Source organism: Lithobates pipiens, unplaced genomic scaffold, assembly GCF_037356315.1.
Source record: "Lithobates pipiens isolate NorthernLeopardFrog02 unplaced genomic scaffold, aLitPip1_a1.2 Scaffold_13, whole genome shotgun sequence".
Lineage (NCBI taxonomy): Eukaryota > Metazoa > Chordata > Amphibia > Anura > Ranidae > Lithobates > Lithobates pipiens.
Window position 1 is genome coordinate 295912375 of NW_027507718.1, and position 25464 is coordinate 295937838.

A 25464-nucleotide genomic window follows, 5' to 3' on the forward strand; every position below is an offset into this window, starting at 1 on the left:
CAATTATGATGCAATGGTTATTAATTCATAGAAATCACTTAACCCTTTAAAGTCCACATTTTTCAATGAGTTAGCGTGACTCAAAATGTGCGCTGCCAAATGGTGGAGCAGAACGTTAAAAGGTTAAAGCAGAACTAAAGCCAAAAAAAATAAAATACAAATGAATAGCCACATAAAAGATAATTCTCCCACAGATATTCTTAGTCTAATGGCCAGCATCATTCAACCTGTATCCTCTAAATCCAGAGCCTGTGTCTTCAAAAACATTAACAGCACCTCCCATGTTTCTGTCCTGAAAGTTTCGCTAAACAATACTGATATTATTGAACCATCACGGACAACTTACACAGGCTTTCATTATTCTAGCTTACACATTTTTTTTTTTTTTATTTCTGTGTAGAGTTGCCCATAGATCACCATCATCCTTCTGATGCTGGCAGGTTGGTTTTATGTGCCAGCTACCAAAATTAGGAAAGAAAAAAAACTCTGCCTGAGGATAACAGGATGAGTTTACTATGCGAAGCAAAAATCAACAGTTTATCAAGCAGATCTGGGTCGTGCTGGAAAAAGCAGTGTCTCTAAACGCTTGAGTTCTCCGTTTTTTTTTTTTACATCACAAAGAGGTGGGTAATTGTGAGAAAACATGTTTTCTATTTTCTAGAAAGTGGAAAAGCTCTAAGGTGGGCTGTATAAGGGAACCATGTGGCTTGGGTCGCTTTCATCTGGCTTTCTGACACTATCTAGGCAGGGGTCAAATGGTTAGCACTAATTGAAGTCAATTGACCTGCTGTATTGGGTATGGGCTGAACACTGAAAGCAATGTTTTTTTCTTTTGGCATGCCACAGCAAAGGGTCATGCAAGTACTTTGCTCAGAGCTTCTCATCTTGGAGAGGGCATCTGAGGGTAGACAGAGAACAACAGGCAAAGAGTGCCCTCTAAGAATAGTCAGATCAAATCTGGGCATATTTATCCAAACGTGAGAACCGAACCTTGCAAAATCATTCAGTTTAACAAACTCACAAGTCCTATGAATGATATACTTACTGTTGTTACTGAAACGTCTATAAATTATTTTTTTATAGCTTACCTCGTACTGAAGATAATTTACCAGTATGATGTGGAAACGTCCACCTACTGCACATGGGTTACTTCCAATTCCAAAAAAGCACTGTTTTATTTCACTAGGAATTTAGTCTAGAAACGTGTGCTACGTTTATTTACTTTCCTTTATTTTACCAATATCTTTTAAAAGCACTTTCTAAAGTCCAAGCACATCAAGTAACACCTTTTTATAGGTTTTTGAGCTCCTCTTGCAAATGCCTTCAAAGTGCTATAAAGCACCAGAAGGAAAGGCTCTATATTCTACCTCTCCCATATCTCCTCTAAAACAAAATAAAATCTGCACTCTCAGGTCATACTCACTCATGTTGTAATAGCAATGAAATGTGTGCAAGTAAAAACAAACGCTGCTTGGAGAAAAAAACGACCACTTTCCTTTAGTAAATTAACCCCAAAGAGGACAAATGACTATACTTTTATTGGTATGATATTCCATACTGTATTTCAGCAATACATAGCTATAACTTTAAGCACACCTAAATGTATATCTGTAAAAGATCTGGCATACTTGTTTTTGGATAACTGTTTTTTCATACTTTATATATATATTGTTAATACTTTTATAGTGAATTGTAGGACAGCATTGCCTACACCTTATTTTTTCAAGCAAGACTAAAGCAGCTCAAAGGAATGAGATCCTCTTGCTCTGGCCATTTTTGGACAGGATCTCATCAACATCTCTGTGAAGAACACTCACTGGGCTGGTAATAGGAAAACAGTCTCCACCAGAGATAAGTGGTGCTGGCAGCATCCGCCTGTGCCAGTCTCCTCCTTCCCCGTCCTGTCTGTATTGACATAGACTGGGTGGGCTGACCCTTCAAGCTTATAGAGCACTCAGAAGATTTGCTGTCCTGAGAACAACTGGAATCAGCGTGCATGTCCAACCGACCTCTGATGTCTGATTTTGAATTATCCTCTAATGTCTAGTGAGTGTCTTGTACCTCCACCTTCAGCTAACATTCTGTCTGCCATGGAACAAAGATTGAGTACTTATACACATGCCTCACTTAATTATTTTTAGCAGTTGCTCTTTCACTTAATACAGTATAACCATTTAAATAAAATTATATTTTATGCCCACTGGCACACCCCTCCCCCACATAAAACACCAGCCAAAAGGTTCCATTTACTTTTGAGTAGAGCAGGAATGTTTAGAGCCTCTGCCAGTTTTCTTGTTGCCATATGTGTCCTGATTTCACCTTACTTCATGTGATAACAGGAATCGATGAGAAATATCCCCTACAAAGGACATGATGTACAGATCTATAGGTTTTCCCAGTACAACTTATAGAGTTTCACTCTCAAGGAAATTATTATCCTTAAAGGATAAGTTCACCATTAGAAGCATGTTAAATGTTACACCCATATTTAAAGTGGAAGTAAATTCCCCTATCGTTTTCATCCACAGAAGCTGCCATCTTTCCCTCTGTTTAATCTTTAGCTGCCACGGTGCTGCACATGTGATCCGTTATGACACCAGCCATTCGGTGGTTTGACAGTTTTGTTGAGAGCACAGCCAATGTGCAGTTAGCATTCCCGGCATGCCATTTTTTTGAAACTGTTTAAATCGATGAGTTTACTTCCACTTTAAGGTATAACATGTAACATGCTCTTATGCATCCACCTCCTGCCGCCAGAGGACCCCTCTCTGCGACAGTGGGCGAGGGATCTTCTCCCCGCACCCGCTGTTACATTTTGAAAACAACCAGCCTGCGCAGTCGCACCATTCATTCACAGGAATCTTTGACTGAAGAAACGACAAGTCCCGTCGGCCACCGTGGCAGCCGGACTTGTAGTATCAATGAACTGTGAGCGCGCTGCTCAGCATGCTCCTAGCTCATTCACACCGCCTTCAGCTCAGGAATGGTCTGCATGTACAGAGTTACAGGCAAAGAGCTCTATGCAGTGTGTGAAGAAGTCTGAGATTGAAACCACAATCCACTCTGCAGGCTCCAGGTAAAAAATAATAAATGTCTTTTTTTTTCCCTGCAAAAATATGTGCATTTATTATTTTTTAACAGCTTCAGGGAACCTGCTGTTTGTGTTCCAACCTTCAACCGGTTTGGGTGATGCTTCCATAGGATGCCAGACACTGGTATTTGCATAGTAAAGTTCAAGATCCAAAGGTGAGGATAGTTGCACTATTTGAAATTAATTCAAGAATTACTGAAGCTGCTAGCAGTAGAAGAGGAGTGCAATGGTAAAAGTTAGATTGATCCAGCAGGTATGCTCCACTTAGTATAAATGCATCTTTACATTTCCATTGTGCTTATAAACCAAAAACTTTTAATGGAAAGTAAGTTTACCATCATTAATACAGTTGCAGAATCCACACTGGTATCGCCTTCCTCCTTCCATGAAAAGCATGAATGGGCACATATAAGCTTTACATCGGTTACAGCGGATTGGTCCATTTTCCCCATGATTCACAAGATAAAGAGGATTCTAAACAAATGGAGAAATACTGTCTCATTAAAGCAGTCATGTGATTGTAGATGTTTCACTTACATGTACATACATTTATGTATACATGTGCTTCTAATGTGTTTACTGTGTGTCTTTGTGTGGTACATCACAATCATAGTTGTATTCACATACATGCATTTTTAATTTTCAATAATGTGACAGAGCTAACCCAAGATCCAGATCGAATAATTGCACGTGTGCTACTTTAAAAAAGTGCATGTGGTGAAGTGGTGGTAGTTCATCAAAAGTGCTCTGAATGTGCATCAAACACTTTACATTAATGCAAAGATTACTACTAACTGCAATGACACTCTAAAATAAATATTATTGTTAGTATTCTGTGTCACAAACAATCGCTAAAGGTGACTACTGATGTAAAATGGCACTCAGATTATTACTGAACGATTCTGAGTATCAATTCAAATACAGTAAAACCTTGGATTGCGAGCATAATTAGTTCCAGGAACATGCTTGTAATCCAAAGCACTTGTATATCAAAGCAAATTGCTCCATAAGAAATAATGGAAACTTAAATGATTTGTTCCACGACCATTTATTCATAAGTTCTTCAGTTTATAGTCCATATAAAAAGAATTATAGCAATGTGATAGGTTGTGTAACCATAAAATGTCCACCCACAAATGGAAGCCTCCAAAAGGGGATTAGATGCAAAAATACAGCCGGAGCTACAGAGTATAAAAGAGAAGAGAGGCGCCTCTAAGTGTAGCAATATGTTGCTAAATGTTGTACCTTTATTAAATGTAACCATATTGCTACACTTAGAGGAGCCTTTCTTCTCTTTTATACTCATTTGTGACATGACGCTACTTGTATATCAAGTCAAAATGTATTTAAAAATTTTGTTGGTCTTGCAAAACGCTCTCAAACCAAGTTACTCTCAAACCAAGGTTTTATTGTAATCATTATTTTTTTTTTTTGGGGGGGGGGGGGGGGGGGCATTGGGATCCAATTCTGATAGTTCTAATTGGTTCCCCACCCTTCTAAAAACGGATCTGCCCAATGCTGCCGAATCGATCCTAAATCATCAACTAATGATCATGTTTTATATTTCAGTAAGAAAAAAACTATTATAATCACTAAACAGCATGACATGCACCTCCTTTTAAAATAATTTCATTTTTAACAGACTAATAAATTCAAGGTGCTGTAAGTGAGGCATGTGTCAAGATAATGTCATACTGATAACGTCTAATTTTACCATTGGTTTACATTTTCCATGTCTAAGAAAATGCTAACCAAAGGTAAACTTTTCACATGACAGTTACTATTTTATAACTATTGTATATAAAAAAAGGTAGAAAAACACCACTATGCCCTCTCCAGAGCTGTTTGTCACTAATACTGTTTTTCATTACCCTTTTTTCCTCCCACAATGTTGTTTTAAACAATTGTATCGTTCACACTGAAACGTAATAAAAATTGTCAATTATCAAAAAAAAAAAAAGGGTAGAAAAAAAAAGCACAGAACTTGACAATCTTCAGGGGTAATGAATGGGTTAAGAAATAATCAATCCTGTTTATGGTGTTTTTTAGTACTTTTTTATTGAAGAAAGGCAGTTTTATTATAGGAGTTATATTTTAATTATTATTTATATTACTTCTAGCAAGTGATCAGGACCCACACTTGCACACAGCTTGCAGCCCTTTGGGTGCAGGAGGGAGATTCAGATGTCATTTGGGAGCCAATCTCATCTGCAGGAGTGACAGCAGCTATATTCTCCTCCAGCCCCACCACTGTCCATGGCATGCTGGCTGAAACAGAACTATTCCCTGCCGGATCTGATGTGTATCAGTACAAACCGAGCACATGTGAATTGCCATTTTTGGTTTTATAAAATAAATGTTCGTTTTATTATTGCACAAGATCCATGTGTTTTTTTTGCCGTTGACTATTTTATAATTAAAACTTACAACTAACAGCTGAACAACATTACTTCAGACTAACCACTGAGCGAAGCAATCCTACATTGTTTTAGAACTAGAAATGCTACCATACCCAAACATCTCACTAGGTGTCAGTATACAACCGAGAGAGTCAGCAGTATACAGCAAGGCAAGACCAAATTCTGAGGCATGTCAAATTGATGAGTGGTTATTTCCTCATTATTCTAATCAAAATAAATAAACCAATAAATAAGGCATTGGGGTTGATTTACTAAAACTAGAGAGTGCAGAATCTGGTTCAGCTGTGCTTTTAACTTTAGCTTGTTCAGCAATAAATAAAATCTGGAAGCCGATTGGTGTCTATGCCGAGCTGCACCAGATTTTGCATTCTCCAGTTTTAGTAAATCAACCCCCATTATGTTAGTTAGAAAAAGTGATAGATCTGTACAATGGCTGCTATCATCGTAAACATGGTGCAAATGTGTTACTCTTCAAATCTTGTCTATTCAGGCTAATAAACTTTTTTTCTGTAACCGTCTAATTTAGAATATTGCCTGGCAACTACACCGTTTTATCACAGAAATTCAGATGCTCAGTTAATGTTACATTAGAAGTCACCATATGGCTAGAAACTGAGCCATATTTTCCACTTAAATCCTACAGTGGATGCCTCTAAATTCTGTTTCTGTACTTTCAATGTAGGTGAAATCTAGTATTGTGGTCGCAAGCAGCGAGGATTTAAACCACATAGTCAAACACTGCTCCGGTGAAAAACTTAGAGGGCTTATCTTTTTTCCATGCTTGTATATTTCAGCAGCAAGAAGGATAAGCGAACTCTCTCACTTATGCACATCTTTGTCTTCGTGTAGAGCAAGGCATTTATCACCAGCTATAGCTCATCAGCCTATGGCTGTAGGAAGATAACACAAGGGGAGACCTCTTTGTACAGAGACTAGATCCCACATCACTAGGTCTAATTAAAACACATGGCCTCACTTCTCTCTGGACCTGCTGCTGCCGATAGTTGCCAAGCAATCTATGTATTTATTTGTTCACTTATCTGCTTTTAACGGTGACAGACAAATGGCTTCAGTACCTGCTCGGCATTTTGATGTATTTTCAGACTTCTCATCAAACACATCAAAAGGTCAGGTGGCTTCCCAAAATACTCTTGCGAGCTTAAAAAAAATCATTACTATAGATATTTTTATTATTTAAAGTAAACCATCACATATATCCAGTGAAGTGAACAGCCTTAGATGATACACAGGGATGAAACAAATCTCCCTACATATGTTTTACATGTATATCTGCTGTCTTCAGCTTTATATACTGTTTAGAAAGTGCACATCCTGTTAGAATTTTCTCTTCCTGATTCACCTGTGGGTATGGATTCTTTGCTTACACTGGGAGACAGCTGATTGGAGGAAAGACACACCCCTCCACTCCACATAGGCAGATACTTTCAGAGCTGTGCTGTGTATAGACTAGCTCTCTGCTAATCTATTTATAGCAACCTTCCAGACACAAAGATCAGCCTGGTTTTATCACAGTTGACAGAGAACTTGTCAGAAGTTATCATGCTAATAACAGAAGAACGGAGCAGGGAAAAGCCACAGGACTTAGGACTTTGAAGAGCGATAAGAAAACACTACAGATATATGTGACCAGCTCAAATTTCATTAATGGGGTATACATCCACTTTAAATGTATTTTCTGTTCAAATGATAACGAAAAAGTACCATACTCTATATTCCCTAAAGGAGACATGGATGTTCCTGGCAAAAGTGCACAATTTTAGACCGGGGAGAGCATTTTGTTAGAGCAGACTGTACAGGTATACAAGATCTCAGTAGAACTCAGGGGCCCATTTATACCAGAGATGAGTCAGGTAGGTGGTGGGACCCTATTCTGCTGCTACGTAGACCTGGACACTCCTCATTTCTGGAGCGAATGGGAAGCAGGATCCAACGGTGCATCTGTTTTATTATATTGAAGTTTCACAAAGCCAACAAAACTTTCAACCCCCTACATGACTGGCGACAGAGACATGCAGAATGCTTCTATTATTACTTTCTGACAGAGCTTGGACTGGAAAGTGGTGTTCACTGTCTGACATTAGATGAGCAGTTTAGTGTTTTGTAAATGCTACTCTTCATCTGTCTGCACTGAATACGCTTTTCTAATTGGGCAATGGTCGACTGAGGGGCCCAAAAACTGTTGCACATATTTTGTTATTATGTCCAGCAGAGTAATTCAACATTATATTTTTGGCCCACTAGGGGAGGTTGAATGCCTGGAAGAATACTAATACTGAAATAATATTCAAACGCTAAGCATACACAGTACTGATGGTATGTATAACCAGCTCTAGTTCAGCAGCACCAGCATTCAGACCATAACGATACAAAAAAATAAGACTCTTAATTGTAAAAATTTACTATAAAGAATACTAAAAATGTTGGATTGGTGCTAATTATCTTTATTAATATGTTGCATTTGTTATAGTTTGGTCACAGATCTACTTTTCTTAGCTGTAAAATAACTGTGCCTCACCAGAAAAAAACCTGCATAGTCCATGGCCAACCTCATACATTTCCTACAAATCTGTGCTCAGAGAAACTCATACAATGTACACCAAAGAACTGTATACACTACATTATTGGTTCATTATATTGCATTCTCTAAATCAGTGGTTTTCAACCACCAGGCCACAGCCTTCCTCCTGCTAGGCTATCATTCTGCTACCTGCCAGGAGAAGTCTGAGACTTGCTGCCTCCTTTCTGATTGGTCATCTTGTTGGCAGTGTGCAGGGATCATACTGATGCCAAGTGTGCACGGCGAGTGCTGAAATCACCGAAGTCTTTTTTTGTCTGCATATGTCCCTTTCAAGCCCAATGTGAGGGCTACTAGGTATGGAGGAGGCCAGGGAGGTGGGCTCATTCATGGACATTTTACCATGTATAAACTGTAAGATCAAGCAAATAACTGGGTGCTTTGAGGACGTCACTCTGGAACTATATGATGGGTCATCATTTGTCCTTTCAGCACATACACTTCAGTTTCTGTCTGCCGTGCAGGTGTGTTAACATTCACACATTACTGGGTGCACAGACACGACATTGTGCTCAGAGGGTGACTACTGACTGACTGCACCATTGGAGTGATTGTGGCATAAAGATGCATGCTTGTATTGTCCAAGTGTGTGTGGTTATGCACTGATTTGGGGTTCTTTCAAGTTGCTTGAAGGAATCTGCAGAGAAAGTAGTGCACACATAGACATTTCCATACCTGACTGATTGGGTAATAATTATCTACTTTCTGTAGGCACTTTCAGAACAGTCCTTGTAGTACAATGCAAAGCCCGCTTATAATGTTACAGCCCCTTCCCCTGTAAAAATCACCTGCAATTTGTATTTCCAGAAGATATATGTATGGTAAAAAAAAGTTATACTTCTACTTACCTGACCTCGCCTCCCCAGGGGCATATCTACAAAAAATGGCATCTATGGCCAGCACTGAAATTGCGCCCCTGTTCAAACATCTGACATCCATGTTTGAGGCTGGATTCACACTACTGCCAATTGGATGTGGGTTTCTCCGCATCCAATTCACATAGCAGGAAATTGTGACAGGCTTTCTATGGAGCAGGTTCACACATTGCCATAGCGGCTCCGGTGTGAATTGCACAGAAGTCCTGTGTGTCTTTTGGTCCGTTTGAGGTCCGAATTCAGCCCAAAATTCAGGCCTGAAATTGGACCTGAAACACTAAAAGGAGACGCACTGGACTCCTGCTGGGAGCCGCTCCATGCTGTGAACCCAGCCTTAGATAAACTTTACTAAAATATTGACCTTAAAATGCAAGTCAAACTTGTTAATCTTTTAATTAACAATATATCAATAACAGAGCGGTTGATTCACCAACCTAGCATGCTGTAAATTAAGTCTAATCCCCCTATTCACTGTATTACTGCACTCCAGCCAGGTGCCTTAGCAATGCTCTACTGCCTTACTGTGAATTTTATAGCGTTGCTTTCTTGGTCTGCAGTCTCAGTGATTTAGCGAACTTTAACATCAGTCTTCCATTTACATTAGGAGGCGGAGTCCCCCCAGGTTTCACATCAGGAGTCCCCTTTACATCAGAGTCCTTCCTTTATATCAGGAGCCCCCTTTTACGTCAGAGATACCGCCTTAACATCAGCAGCCCTCCCTCAGATCTGGAACCCCTCTTCACATCAGAGTCCTCAGAGCCTCCTTCATATCAATGCGCCTTCATGTCAGTGTCCTCTAAGCCCACTCACATCAAAGTTCTTCGAGCCCTTTCACATCAACTTCCTCAGAGCCACTTCACAACTGTGTCCTCAAAGCCCCCCCTCACACCTGTGTCCTCAGAGCTCTCCTCTCTTCAGATTCCTCAGCGCTCTCTCACATCAGAGTCCTTAAAGTCCACTCACATCTGTGTCCTCAGAGCTCCCCTCACATCAGGGACCTACCTTATGATTGGTACAGCAGCAACAGCATGCAGGAGACAAAAGGCAGAGCAGGTCTAGATGGAGGTAGACATCCATGCCCTTCTGAACAATGAATGCCCACATGTTTTCATGATGCCAGCCTATGTGCACCATGGAAGCATGTGACACACTGCTGCACCATTATATAGAGGACTCCAGGAAATTTGGAATTGCATAATAAAATATGACTGCATTTTGGACATATTACCAGCAGGTGATTTTTACACGGAGAGGAGGTCTGGGTACTATAAACAGATCATGCATCTTACTAGAACAGTAGCTCTCAACCTTTCTAGTGCTGTGACCCCTTGATAACATTTTCCAAGTTGTGGAGACCCCTAACAGCAAAGTTTTTTTCATAGCATGGGTTGTCAGCACTCAAGGCAAGACAAGTAATTTGCGCCCCTAACACACAGACATTTAGCGCTTCCTGAGTCCCATCTACTCGTACAGTATTAAGACCCTTTTTGATACATTTTAGGATGTACCACTCTTTCTCTTTGTTCTCCTTTCTTTCCGTGTTATCTCTCTCTATCCTATTTCCCCCCCTCATCCCTCTCTCTAGCCATCTTTCTTGTTCTTTCTCTCCTTTTTTCTTTGTTCCTCCCCCTCTTTTCCTCTCAATTGCATGTATTCTCTATTTTTATTCCTTCTCCTACTCCTTGGTGGGGGGTCAGCTGAAATTTCTTCCCAGTGAACTGACCTCTAGTCTCTGCCCCCCAGCCATGTCGTGAACTCAATGGGCAGCTGCGAAGAGGCCGAGTGGGTAGCCGCGGGCGCCAGGAACAGGCTCCAGGGACAGCCCTGCTGGGTGGCCGCAAAAAGGCTGGCCGAATGGTGTGGGCTTCAGGAACAGCCCAGGATTCGGTGACCCCTGGCAAATCATCATTCAACCCCCAAGGGGGTCCAGACCCCCAGGTTGAGAACCACTATACTAGAAGGTCTGCTTTGAGCTGGCTTCACACCTTTGTTTTGCAGTAAGCTATAGTATACTGGCTTTGTGGTGCACTGTCAATTATTCTGAGTGCTACCCAACACACATATAGCAAACACACCTGAGCAAAAAAGATAGATGGGGGGAATGAACGCAAGAGAAACAGACAAAAATTGAGAGAGAACGAGAGAAGAGAAAGAAAATGGGAGAGAATGAGAAAGAAAGAGAGGGAGAGAGAGGAGAAAGAAGGAGAGAGAGAAAAAAGACAGAACACCCAATCTCCTGTGTTCGGAATGCAGCAGGGCAACTCCTCGGCGCGGGACCCTGGAGGCTATTGGAAATCACTGTAAAAGTGGTGTCCCACTATAGTGATTTCCAGCTTCTAGAGGATGTATATACCATACAGGTATGGTATATACATAGTTATATTGGTCCAAACCGGAGCAATGTAACTATAAATATATCTATACCTTCTATATGTTTAATTTTTCCCAAAGTTCCACAAAGCTATAATAACTTATGTGCAGTGATCAGTTTTCAAACGCTCAGCCACTGTATCATAAAACTGAGACTTTACTTGTAGAAAAGTTGCTCTACAAGCACCTGGTTTCTCTACTCTACAACATTCTAAGGCAGCTTGACATAATATTTTCCATGTGTTTGCTGAAGATGAAATAGAGATAGAGATGAGCTAAATACTGGATTTTCCTACATGCACATTTAACAGTAATCATCATTGTGGTCTAATAGCTAGTGGTATCAGGTTGGACATTCAGAGGAATGTTTGAGCCAATAATGAAAGAGAACTTGATTACCAAAGCAAGGCCAGGCAGAGAAAACTGTAGACCCTGTGTGTGCATTATTATGATCTCAGGGATAATAACCAGTACAAGATACTCACAAATTCATCAGCGTAGTCATATTACTGGATGTGAATCACTGTGTTCAAATACTTATAAAGTAAACCGTGGATGCTATGGATGACAGAGGTGAACAGAGTCACCCGATGATCAACAGAGGACTGAGTCAGGTTCTTTTGAAATGTTGTAATCATATTCTTATAAGATGATCTATCTCAATAAATGTGCTGTACATAGTGTACTGTCTATACTATAAAGCATGAGATGCTGAGAAGTATGAGCACATTGTGATTATTTTGATTAAAAGCAGGTGTCTTTACAATATACATCATACATACCTTTGAGGTCTACCAGTAATACAAATAGCCCTAACTGAGGTTTACCAGTAATGCAAATAACCCTTACTCCTGGGTTCCAATACATTTCAAAGGTGTACTTTCAGCAAACACAAATAGGGGTCAGTGTCATGCAAGAACTGGAACCTTTCAGCTCAGGTGCCCCAGAATGACAGAGAGGAGTCAAAAAAGTGCACAGCAGGTTACCTTAATGTATCCCTTATTTGGTCAGAGCTTGTTACTTGCACTCTTTTTAACACAATACATGAAGGAGGCATTGGTAGCCTCAGCAGTTTTATTTCTTACTGCCTGTACCCAAAGTTTTCTCTCCCTATTACTATTCTTAAAGAGTAATTCCACTTTTGTTGAGAAAAAAACATTCCTCTCTGGATGATCTATGTACAAAAGAAGTATTTTAACAAAATTTGTTGGATTACTGGAACCTTTTGTTATTCTGAAGAAATCCCTGTGTGTGTTCTCTGTGTCTATGTGGTAAGTGAACACATTCTGTGTACAAAACACCTCCAGGTAGCAAATTGCAATGCATTTTACAGAAAATTACAGCGGCTGCAGACTGAAAAGGAAAGGTAATTTTTAATAACATTCAATTACAATATGACTTGTGTCGCAATTGTATATACACCAGGGGTAAACAATTAGCGCACCTCCAGCTGTTGCAAAACTACAAGTCCCATCATGCCTCTGCCTCCAGGTGTCACGCTTGTGGCTGTCAGAGTCTTGCTATGCCTCATGGGACTTGTAGTTCTGCAACAGCTGGAGGTCCGATAATTGCACATCCCTGGTATACACTATATTATTTTATTTTTTTTATTTGCTATTTTGTCCCCATGAAAGTGGAGTTACCCTTTAAGTTTTTTTTTTCTATTTCCTGTAAGGTTCTGCTTGCCCCTGGAGTTGAAATCTAAAATCAAAATGTATTCAAATAAAAAAATATTTCTGAAATAATTATCAGGGTTATTGAGAAATAAATCCAGCTACAAATGGGACTGTAGGTGCCGTTATTAGAATAATGGCATACATACAGTGGTGTCCATTTATGAAACTGTGATTTCTAGGATCGCCACTGATCACAGTTTATAAACAGTTTATGAAACAGAGTTAATTGGGGGAGAACATGTTTGAACATGTTCTTCCGCCAATGAGAATCCTCATTGACTGACACAGAAACGGCCAGTTCATGATGCTGTGATCTCAGCACTTCACTGGCGATCTGAGTCATAATTCACCTCCCCGATTCACAATCTCAAAGGTGGAGAATCGGGGAGTGAAGAGAGAATCCCGGGGGAACTGACGGGGAAAGAGGAAGATTATTAACTTCCTCATACCTCGTTCAGACCCCCCAAGACAGTAACCATGCCCCCTGTCATATTTATGTATGTATATATATATATATATATATATATATATATATATATATATATATATATATATATATATATATATACACACACACACACATATATACATACATATATATATATATATATATATATATATATATATATATATATATATATATATACACATATACACACATACATGTATATATAATGTGTGTGTATGTATATATATTATGTAGGGGGACTCTTTATTTTATTAGCATTAACCACACCGTCTGTCCATGTACTGAGCTGTGATAATTTATCACTGCTTAATAAACTGACATTTCGGTGTTTCTGTGAATTTCTGGTACTGTAATCTGGTAAAGTCTCACGAGATTCCAGTATCAGGGGCTGTTCTCCAGAGTTTGAAGCATTTGTAGATCTCTTCACTCCTCCAAAGGAGAAGGGATCTACAAAGCTCCATAAACTAGCACTCAGAGGAGAACGATCTCCTAAGAGAATGCCGAAGAATGAAGCAGTGACATTTTTTCACTGCTTCATAAATGGACACCAGTATTTGTTGTAAGTATGTAGTGCACACCTAGGTATATATATTATATACTTCAACAAATTCTACATACAGGTCAAATTTCCGAGTACACATTGCACCTGCACTTCATAAAACGAAGAGGTCAGCATATTTAACCTTTTTTATGAGGGAGTTAAAAGCCATTATCTTTGCAACAAACTTTCCCTAAGCTGTCTGGTGATCCTGTATTTTCTCCAGGTTTACAGTATGTTCTGTTGCTAAAACAGACACAGAAACGGATGAATCATGGCACGCGTCACTGTTGTACTTAATAGGAAAAAATGGATAAACAGAAGTGTAGAGTCCAGGACAGCAGGCACTATACCATTGCCTCACCTGACATCTTCTAGAAACAGAGACTCCACTCATGACATTTAGCAGGACCATTATAAATAAATTCAAAGATATGGACTAGATCTAGCCAGTGATGTCTGAACTTTAAGCAAAAACCTTGTGTAGGATACCCTCTCATAGCAATCATAAGTACCATGAGACAGTAGATGCTAGTGTTCCAAAAGCTGACAGGTCCAGCTGACCATTGAGCCATCAGGACAATATTATATAACAGTAGTCTCCAAATCGCGGGCCAAATGTCGCCTTTTGCTTGCCTTTATCTGGTTCTTGAAGCACTGTTCTTCCCACTGATACAAGGCATTGTTCCTCCCCCTGACACCATTAATGATGCACACTTGCTCCCACTGACATTGCTGATGAGGCACCAATCCTTTCACTGACTCCAGCAGTGGGGCACCATTCCTCTCACTGACACCAACGATAGGGCACTATTTTTTTCCACTGATATAAACAATTTGGTACTATTCTTCCTACCCACCTATTATTCCTCCAACTTACACCAATGATGGGGCACTATTCCTCCCACCAATAACAATGATGGGGCACTATTCCTCTGCCTACTGGATACAGGCATTATTTCGTTTTTTAATCCGCCATGACCACCAAGCCTGCGACATAGTCTATTCCCTCTAAAGCTGGGGCACCGTCTACTCCCACTGGCCACAGTCCGGCCCCCATGAAGTCTGATGGACAGTAAACTGGCCCTTTGTTTAGAAAGTTTGGTGACCCCTGTTATATAAGGTCTTGTTAGCTTTGATGAAAGAAATAGCCATCAAGTGGGTTGTAAATATTGTGCTGACAACACCTTGTCAGGGCAGAAATCAGCTGCAATCTGCATTCCACACATGCACTGTAGGTTATGGCCTCTCCTATGTATATATACATCTTCTATATAAATTACCATGCTGTTTCTTTAGCTATGTGCAGAGTAGTTTTCATGCTCGCATTGTTCATTAAGGTACTAAACCTAATTGTACCATCTGCTATCTCTGTGAGTAACCAATGAACCAGTGTCATTGAAGGTTTAAGCTGGTCTTACCCCTTCTAAAGCCAAAGGTATCCGTATGTATAAGATAACCATAACCATCACCCAGTTGTTATGTTAACGGTTGCAAATGACACCCCTCACAGGCTGGGTTAAATTTGTTATGGTTGATTGCTACCATTTTCCCTACATAAGGCTGGCACCATAATTGTCTCTACTGTCTAACATTGCATCAACATGTACACCTGGGCAATACAAGCATGCTAGCCTTTTGAAGTACTGTATGTCAAGCACAAACACTTTTGTTGTTGCTACTTACAGTATATTATGCCGTTTTCTGATGAAAAAAAATGTATAGCACAAAAAACATTGTTAGATAATAGGCTATTGGATATGCAAGTTTATTAATTAGGATAAAGGTTTAGGGTTAGGACTGGGGGTCAAGCCTAGCTTTAATGGCTTATTTACACCAGATGCTTTCAAGTGCATTTTTTAAAAACATTCTGAACACAATGTTTTCCAATCCCATTAGTATCCACCTCTGCAGTCAGTTTGTTTGTTTACACCCTCCTACCTCCAATCTGGTCCACAAAAAAAAACAGAAGGCGATCTGCCCCCTTCCATCTGGGCAAATCGGATTGCAGAGCCCATAGAGTAGAGCGGGCTGTGTCTGCTCTGCATATGCAGAGTGGACAAGGACCTGTCATTTGCCCGCTCCATTCATTGTGGCCTACGACCAGTTACTAAGTCACTTAAGTGGCCCTCGCTCTTCAAATGGTTGGGCACCCCTGGAATAAAACAGTACTGACTGGGATAGTTAAGGCTTCGAGTATCTTTTTATATCATTTTCCATCTTTATAAAGTTCCATTACTTTGTTATGCAGGTCTTTTGACTGTTCTTTTCTATCTCCTCATGGCTCAATATCTAGCCTGCTTAGTGCATCCATGTGAGAGCTAACAAACTCATTGACTATTTATACACAGGCACTTATTGCGATTTAAAAAGCCACAAATGTGAGAACTTAACGATTAATTGCCATTTTAACCTGTGTGTGCCACCTTCTGTGTCTGTAACAAGGCCAAACATTCCAGGGTATGTAAACTTTTTAGCAGGGCCATTTGGGTGATTTCTGTTATCATTATGATTTAAAAAGGGCAGCCTTCCCTTACTCTATCCAAAATGAAAAAAAAAAAATAGAAAATTGTATCACACTTACCGTAATTTTCTTTTCCTGGTGCCTATCCATGGCAGCTAAGGATGAGCCGAACACCCCCCTGTTCGGTTCGTACCAGAACCTGCGAACAGACCTAAACTTCGTGTGAACTTTAGAGCCCTATTAAAGTTTATGGGACTCGAACGTTCAAAATCTAAAGTGCTAATTTTAAAGGCTAATATGCAAGTTACTGTCCTAAAAAGTGTTTGGGGACCTGTGTCCTGCCCCAGGGTGTCCCCTGGATCAATGCAAAAAAAAGTTTTAAAAGCGCCCATTTTTTCAGGAGCAGTGATTTTAATAATGATTAAAGTGAAACAATAAAACGGTAATATTCCTTTAAATTTCGTACCTGGGGGTGTCTATAGTATGCCTGTGAAGGGGCGCATGTTTCCCGTGCTTAGAACTGTCCCTGCACAAAGTGTCATTTCGCAAGGAAAAAAAGTCTTTTAAAATCACTTTGAATTGTCGGCTCCGTAATACAGAGAACACTCAATGAGTGTTCTCTGTATTACGGAGCCGACAATTCATTCATTGATAAAAAATTAAAAAAAAGCGTGGGGTTCCCCTAAATTCAATTACCAGGCCCTTCAGGTCTGGTATGGATATTAAGGGGAACCCTGTGTCAAATTTAAAAATGTAATTGACGTGGGGGTACCCCTACCATTTCACAAAGAAAGTGTAAAAAATGGTTAAATAAGACAAACACACTTTTGAAAAATTCCTTTATTAAAAAAAAAAAAAGATTCCAGCGGTGGTAATCCACTCTTGCTATCCAGCGATGGATGACCATCTCGCCATCTCTGGACCCCGGAGAGATGATCACCCGTCGCTGGATAGCAAGAGTGGATTACCACCGCTGGAATATTTTTTTATTTTTATAAAGGAATTTTTCAAAAGTGTGTTTGTCTTATTTAACCATTTTTTACACTTCCTTTATGATATGGTAGGGGTACTTTTTTACCCCCTTACCATTTCAAACAGGGGGGGGCGTCCCCTGGGGCAGGACCCAGGTCCCCAAACATTTTTTAGGACAGTAACTTGCATATTAGCCTTTAAAATTAGCACTTTAGATTTCTCCCATAGACTTGTACAGGGTGTTCCGGCTTTTCGAATTTGCCGCAAACAGCCCAAATTGTTCACTGTTCGCTGAACAGGCAATGTTCGAGTCGACCATGAGTTTGACTCGAACTCGAAGCTCATCCCTAATGGCAGCATACATGTGATAGTAGCCCCACCTACTTCCACCCACAGGACCAGTGCATAGCTATAAAGTGTTAACACCCACACAACAGCCCATTCCCTGAACATTGCTAGGAACAAACTGAGTGAGTTCAGTATGCTGCCATGGATAGGCACCAGGAAAAGAAAATTACGGTAAGTATGATACCATTTTTTGTTTTCCTGGTGCTTCTATGGCAGCATACATGTGATAGATCATAACTAGCTACCAGGGTGGGAAGCGTCAGCAAATCCTATCATAAGAAATGTAATGGGCTGTTGTGTGGCTGTTAACACTTTATAGATATGCACTGGTCCTGTGGGTGGAAGTAGGTGGGGCTATGGGTCACATTATGCTGCCATGGAGGCACCAGAAAAAAGTTTTGCCTATAGTTCTACTTTAATGACTTGGTAAAGGTAAAATGAGAAGTGATCTATTGTCTGCAGGCAATGTCACCCTTTGTGGTAAATCACTGAAGTTCTCCTCAGATATGGAAACTTTATTACATGAAAAAAGGTAAGGTTCTGCAAACATTTATACCTTAAATGCTCCATAACAAGCAATCAGTCATTTACTATAGCTTTTAAATAATCAACAACCAGATTCTCTTGAGATACTATGATGTATTGCATCATTATTTCTACATCACCATTATTATTTTAGACAAATTAGTGATTCAATAACATTGATTTGATGTCAACCAAACCCCAAAATTATAGACAAAGTTAATGGCCATTGGGTCATTTAAATCTACTTGTCTGCAGGTTTTAGTACATATGTTCTTAGAATGTCTGTCTATTCGGAACTATTCTGGATCACATTAAATGTTGATCAGGAGCTGTCAGGATACAGATTACCATATCGTTTTTAAAGCTCTTCAGCTGGGATATAAATTGCACTGAAGGAGTGTTCAGTGTTTTATATTAAGCAGTAAGAAGTGCCTTTCTAGTACTCCTACAAACAAGATAACATTTCACATTACTGTATGGTGAGGTCATAGAGCTCTAGCTTTAATCAATAATTTGAACTTGGCAAATCATTCCCTTACCTCATTTGGGGGAACCACAGCTAGAGGCTTGATGACAGCAGCAAGAGGAACCTGAGCTTGTTTAGCCATATCGGATGAAGTAGGAAAGCAATATGTTGTGCACCTAATGTACCGTGGGCTGGCATTCCCTAAAACATAGAAAATATTTTAGTGTGAACAATGGACATCTGAGTTTCTCAATTTGTTTTACACACAGAACTAATATACTTTTGAGTTGATAAACACCTATGCATGCATTTTTTGCATTGTTGTGCATTGCACTTAACCACTTCAATACTGGGCACTCTCACCCCCCTTCTGCCCAAGCCAATTTGCAGCTTTCAAGTGCTGTCGCATTTTGAATGACAATTGTGTAGACATGCAACACTGTACTAATATGAAAATTGTATCGTTATTTTGAGACTTATAGAGATTTCTTTTGGTGGTATTTAATCATCACTGTTTTTTTTTATTTTTGCTCTGATGGGGCTTCACTGATGGGGATGCACTGATGAGGCTGCATTGGTGGGCACTGATGAGCTACACTGATGGGCACTGGTAATTTGCAGTGATAAGCGGCACTGATGAGCATCCATTGATATTGATGAGGCTTCTCTGATAACTGGACCACTGGTGATCAGTGTCCTGATTATCAGTGTACCCCATGTACTTACTGTTCCTGTCAGACTTGCCTGTTATTGGCTCTCCTTTCATTACACAGAGACAGCGTGTGAGGAAAGGAATGCCGATAACTAGAAAGTCTGTTTACATGTGATCAGCTGTGATTGGACAAGGCTGGTCACATGGTAAAGGGCTGCCAAGATTGGCCCTTTACCGCGATCTGTGATTAGCTGTGTCCAAAGGACTCTATAGCTCAACGCTTTGAAAAGATTCATAGTTCCTCTGTTGAAGGTAATAAAATGAAGGTCTTTTTTGCCCTCACTCTGTCCAAACGGAGGGATGACTTTGACATGCTTCTTCTCCGTAGGGAAAAGGAGTGGATATTTCGTTTAAAAGCAATGGTTCCGAAGGGGCTTAAGACTGAGCTGAGCCTACAGGTGTTTCTGTATTCGTAAAGTTATTTGATTGCACCAGATATTTGCGATTTTTGTAACTTTAGCCATGAATAAATACTGCTTAATATTTTCTGCCTCCACAATACAATTGACCTGAAACAGAATTCAATATAGAAAACTCTAGGGCTTTTGTTGTAATTTTAAAGCCCATTTGATTGCCCTGCTGTGGATGTCAATGACCCCAATAATGATTTGTTTGGATGTATGGTTAAGGAGATTTCATCAAAACACACACACACACACACACATATATATATATATATATATATATATATATATATGTCAATAGCAAAATAATATGTTTGTATTTTGAGACCTAAACTGTATAACATCTTGAGGTTATCTGACACACTATTTACTATTATCATACTTTTTACTGATTTTTTCATGGTGTGGTTCTTTAAGATTGTGGTAAGTGATCAGGAGACATTTCTAAAGGGGGGGTACCTTGGTTACCTGTTATAAACCCCTGAAACAGACTTCCTCAGCATACTGACGAAACTCACGTAATGTAAGTGAAATGCATCTACGTCACAACGTTATGACCTGGCTTTCCTCTTATTCAAATGGCTTACACCCTCAGCCATCCCATCTGGCACCATCCTGCCTGCAGAAACTGCATAGAGGCTATGAGGACTTTTAGGAAATGCCAGTGCCATATCTACACTAATCCCTTCATCCACCTTGCAGCTATCTTGGAGGTTGTGGAATAGCAGAGGCGAATAGACCAGTGAATTTGATATTCCTGTGAACTGGCTATTGGAGAGGACAGAGCATCAGTGAGAGATTGAGTGAGATTGCTCCTGCGATGCTGCTCCCGACTCCCTATGCTAACTTCATTGCTGTTACCACTGCTGTGTGAATGTTTCCTCACCTAGGACTATCAACCTGAGAGACTTCACCATCCCTCCCTTCCTCCACCCTCCTGTCTGTTTCCATCATATAGCCTTGGAACATTCCTCTTACTCTGCAGCTGTGCATGTCAGCGCCTGTCAATACAGCTTAAATCCGTATCACATTGTCGGCTCTGGTTTTTTATACATGGACTGTTTTTTGGTGTTGCCCCCCAGCACACGATAGCATGTGAAATTTGCCCTTCATATTGGCCACTGCTGTTTACTATAAAGTGCTGTTTTAGACTTTGTTTATTCAGCCAGCTGTATGGTGAGAGTGGGTCATGAATGAGAGGCCGGGTCTCCCCCTTTTTTGAGTTCCTGATAATGTTGTCATGAATGTTTGTATTATAGTGTGGTGATGGTTGCTTTTTTGTGAATTCTCAAAATTTGTATTAATAAACATATTTTTTGATAACTATACTGCTGTGTGTTTCCCCTTGGAGTCACCTTTACTTCGATACTTTGATGCCTTAAGCCCCGTACACACTATCAGATTGTCTGCTGAGTTTTTCCTTCAGATTTACCAAAACCATGTAGTAGAAGGGCCTGCCTGATTGCATACACATTGAAACTCCTAAGGTTTGACCTCATATTATATGGTTTTGGTAAATCTGAAGGAAAAACTCAGCAGACAATCTGATAGTGTGTACGGGGCTTTAGTGTAACTTTCTCCTGTGTCCAAAGGACACAATGGTCACAGAGCACGCCCAATGCACGCCTCAGGGGGTGTGCGGGAGGTGGGCACATGGGAGGACGTCCATGGACTGGAGAGCCACGTTGTAGCCATATTTTGGTTATAGCATGGGGAGAAAAAGGTTAAGGCAGTGGATTCACTTTATCATGGCCCTTAAAGTAAAACTACAGGCAAAACCTTTTTTTTTGGATAGCGTAAGGGAGGGTTATAACCTGTCAGTTTATTTTTTGCCATCTGTGTCCCATTGGGGGGATTTACCTTCACTTCCTGTGTACCTTCACTTCCTGTAGCCACAACAGGAAGTGATATGAAATCACTGCAAATTAAGGGAACCCTTTAGGGATCCTCAGGTCACCAGAACTAGTGTCCCCATTGGAGGATTTCCCCTCTATTACTTTTATGCTGAAAACCCAAAATTTCTGAATTTCTTTTACTTTCACTTAAAATGATAATGGTAAGCAGGACATATAGTGAGGGTGAATCTCCCTAATGTGGGCACAAACAGGAATAAAAACTGACAGATGTTCTAATCCATCTCCACTCTACGCAAAACAAACAAAAAAAATGTTTTACCTTTAGTTATACCTTAACAAGCTTTAAAGCATGATAAAACACACCTGCACTAAGGCATTAAATCTGTGTGTTGTGGTGCAATGTAGCGCAGATGCATTTGTTTTTACAGTGTATGTGTGTTGCGGCGCCATTCCAAATGAAAGACAGTGTGCTGCAATGCACATATACCACAGGTTAAAAAGCAAATATTTATTATATTGCCGCTTTAAATTTCTTAGATATGATGGCTGCATTCATTTTCTTTTTTAGGCTTTCTTTCTTCTATTTTCATCTGGTGATCTGGCCAGTAAGTCTGTTGTTTTTCAAAAGAACAAGCTCTCCAGCAAAATGTAGCAGTTACAGAGATGAGACAAAGCCATTTAACACTGGCAGGGGTACTTACAATGATCAGCTTTTATGTATTTAACCTTTATCCCAAAAGGAAAAACTGTTTCTGCAACTGCTTATAAAGTATGAGCTGTAGTTTGGCTTCAATTTGTTAGGTGTATCTAAATCTGCTAGTACATCTAACACGCCCCTTCACAGACTGACAATGCTGGTGTCCAAAAGTTCCCCCCTGTGCTCCTTCATCCAGAGTTGTGTCTCTCAAATACAGGAGGTGTGTTACTGGCCACATCACCAGGTGAAAACAGAGGTAACAAAGAAAATAAAACTGATTCAGGCACCGCATCTAATGATTAGTAACCTGCAATATATTACATTTTTGGTTTTGGGTTTAATACCGTGGGGGTTTTAGTGATTGTTACCGCATGTGCAAAAAATGTATATGCCTTTCAAGTTCTAAATGCATATCTATGTGCCACAGCTGGGTTACATTTTACAGAGGAACTTTCACAAAGATATATCCTATGAGGAACTTTCACAAAGCCACGTTACAACCAAAGGCGATATAACATAAAAGAAAAAAAGATTAAGTGTGTGTAGGAAAATGTCATACATATATAGTATATAAATAATGTAACAAGACCTGATGTCTGTCTGGACTCCCCCAAACTAAAAGGTTCTGTGGCCCACCTAGCAGTCATGACACAGTATGCTGAGGCTTTGAATGCCCACAGGTTCAAATGAATTACTACTTACACAGTATATATGTCTACCAACAGTCAGACAAGATAGCAAACATACAGCGGGGGCGGAAAGGGTCTGAATACTTTCCGTCCCCACTGTATCTACTGCAATTAACCACTTCCCGACCGGCGCATGCCGATGTACGTCGGCAGAATGGCACGGACAGGCAAATGGGCGTACAGGTACGTCCTTTTAAATTTGCCGCCGTGCCATCGCATGCGCGCCGCCGGCGGCAAGCGCGTGCACCGGTCAGGACCTCCGTAAGTGAATCGTGGGTACCGTGGACTCGATCGCCGCGGGGACACCCACGATCATCTCACGGGGAGGAAGAACGGGGAGTTGCTAAAGTAAACAAGCATCTCCCCGTTCTGCCTAGCAAGTGTCCCAAAAGTGTCACTGATCTCTGCTCCCTGTGATTGGAGCAGAGATCAGTGATGTGTAAAACACAGCCACGCCTCCCACAGTTAGCAACACGCCCCTAGGACACACTTAGCCCCTACACTGCCACCTAGTGGTTAACCCCTTCACTGCCAGTGTCATTTACACAGGAATCAGTGCATTTGTATAGCACTGATTGCTGTATAAATGACAATGGTCCCAAAAATGTGTCAAAAATGTCTGCCATAATGTCGCAGTCACAATAAAAATCGCTAATCGCCACCATTACTAGTAGTAAAAAAAAAAAAATATATATAAATGCCATAAAACTATCCCCTATATTTTAATGCTATAACTTTTCCCAAACCAATCAATAATCGCTTATTGCGATTTTTTTTACCAAAAATATGTAGAAGAATACGTATCGGTCTAAACTGAGGAAAAAAAATGTTGTTTATACATTTTTGGGGGATATTTATTATAACAAAAAGTAAAAAATAATGCGTTTTTTTCAAAATTGTCGATCTTTTTTTGTTTATAGCACAAAAAATAAAAACCGAAGGGGTGATCAAATACCACCAAAAGAAAGCTCTATTTGTGGGGAAAAAAAGACATCAATTTTGTTTGGGAGCCACGTTGTACGACCGAGGAATTGTCAGTTAAAGCGACGCAGTGCAGAATCGCAAAAAGTGGTCTAGTCTTTGGCCAGCAAAATGGTCCGGTCTGGAAGTGGTTAAACCATCAGTGCTTTGCTATGGAAAACAAAAAAATAGTAATAATAATCATAGCCCTATCTCTATTCACCTAAAAAGCTGCTAAATAAATTCTGTCTTTTTGGGATAGCAGGCTCTGAACTGTCAGCCTGAGCACTCCCTAGGTGGAGGGATATAGTAGTAATCCAATTAGAAATATGTGTGTGAAGGTTGTACAGACATTTGATCTCCCTGAGAAGAAGCTTACCCTGATCTTGTACTGTGTAGTCTGTGGTGACAAGTGGAGGGACTTGTCCTCGGATATTCGTAGTGTACACTTGTCCAGCTCTGCTGACTTTATCATTCTCAATCACCTGTATCTAATAAATATTTTATTGATTATTATCAGACTGTTGTCATTTACTGGTAATAATAATAATAGAGTTCTAACAGCATGAAAAGGGACAGTTGGGACTGTGTAGATTTAAATTGCAAAGGCAATCTGTTTAAAGAATGTTATCATTTCATCAAAAACATTTTGACACTGACATATGCAGTAAGGGGCAGACTTCTCCCTTACTTATGCTTTGCAATATACTGTATCTACAAATAGGTGAACATGCACAGTCTTCTACCCTCAACCCATAATTTCCAAAGCTAATATGTGTGCGAATTAACAAAAAGGTAATGTCCAAAAGCAATGTAATTGGACGGTATCTTTTATATCAATACATGTATGATTTAAAATGACTTGTATGTGTTGATATTTAATACAGTCTCCTGGGAATAGTATTGGGAGTTATAGGTTGGGATAGAGCACTGTGCACATTCACCTAATTGTAAGCATAATGTTATTCATAACTTGACACAGCCATTGATTTCTAGCGTGTTCACCTTGAGTGGGAATATCCTAAGTGCAAAAAGGATGTCTATAGCACAATTTCTTCTACTAATGCTTTGCTGCAGCTTGTGGGAATCTGCAGATGTCAATGTAGTTGAGATCAGCAGGCAAATGCAGTAAGAGGAAGACACAAGCAGATAGCACTTCTCAGCATTAGAAATCTCCATCCATGTTGCATCTACTTTTCTTGCCTAAATAATGTACGAATACCCTGCCGAATATAAGAAATGTAAACCAGCAGTAGCAGAAGCGTAAAATAAAATCTTTCATTATGTTGGAAAACTTTAAAAAATTAGCACTTGTAACTACTATCTAGATTGTTTT

General features: G+C 40.0%; 1 protein-coding gene across 2 annotated transcripts in view; it reads right to left on the reverse strand.

The window, feature by feature from the left end:
• The window catches only part of SEC24D (SEC24 homolog D, COPII component), a 164419-nt gene that overhangs the window by 72229 nt on the left and 66726 nt on the right, over positions 1–25464 (reverse strand). For both annotated transcript variants that reach the window (XM_077476816.1, XM_077476815.1), the window contains exons 7-9: positions 24508–24619; positions 18884–19011; positions 3427–3565 (exon numbers count right to left, since the gene is read on the reverse strand). In XM_077476816.1, coding sequence (XP_077332942.1) covers positions 3427–3565; positions 18884–19011; positions 24508–24619 — 379 coding nt within the window. The remainder of the gene's footprint in view (positions 1–3426; positions 3566–18883; positions 19012–24507; positions 24620–25464) is intronic.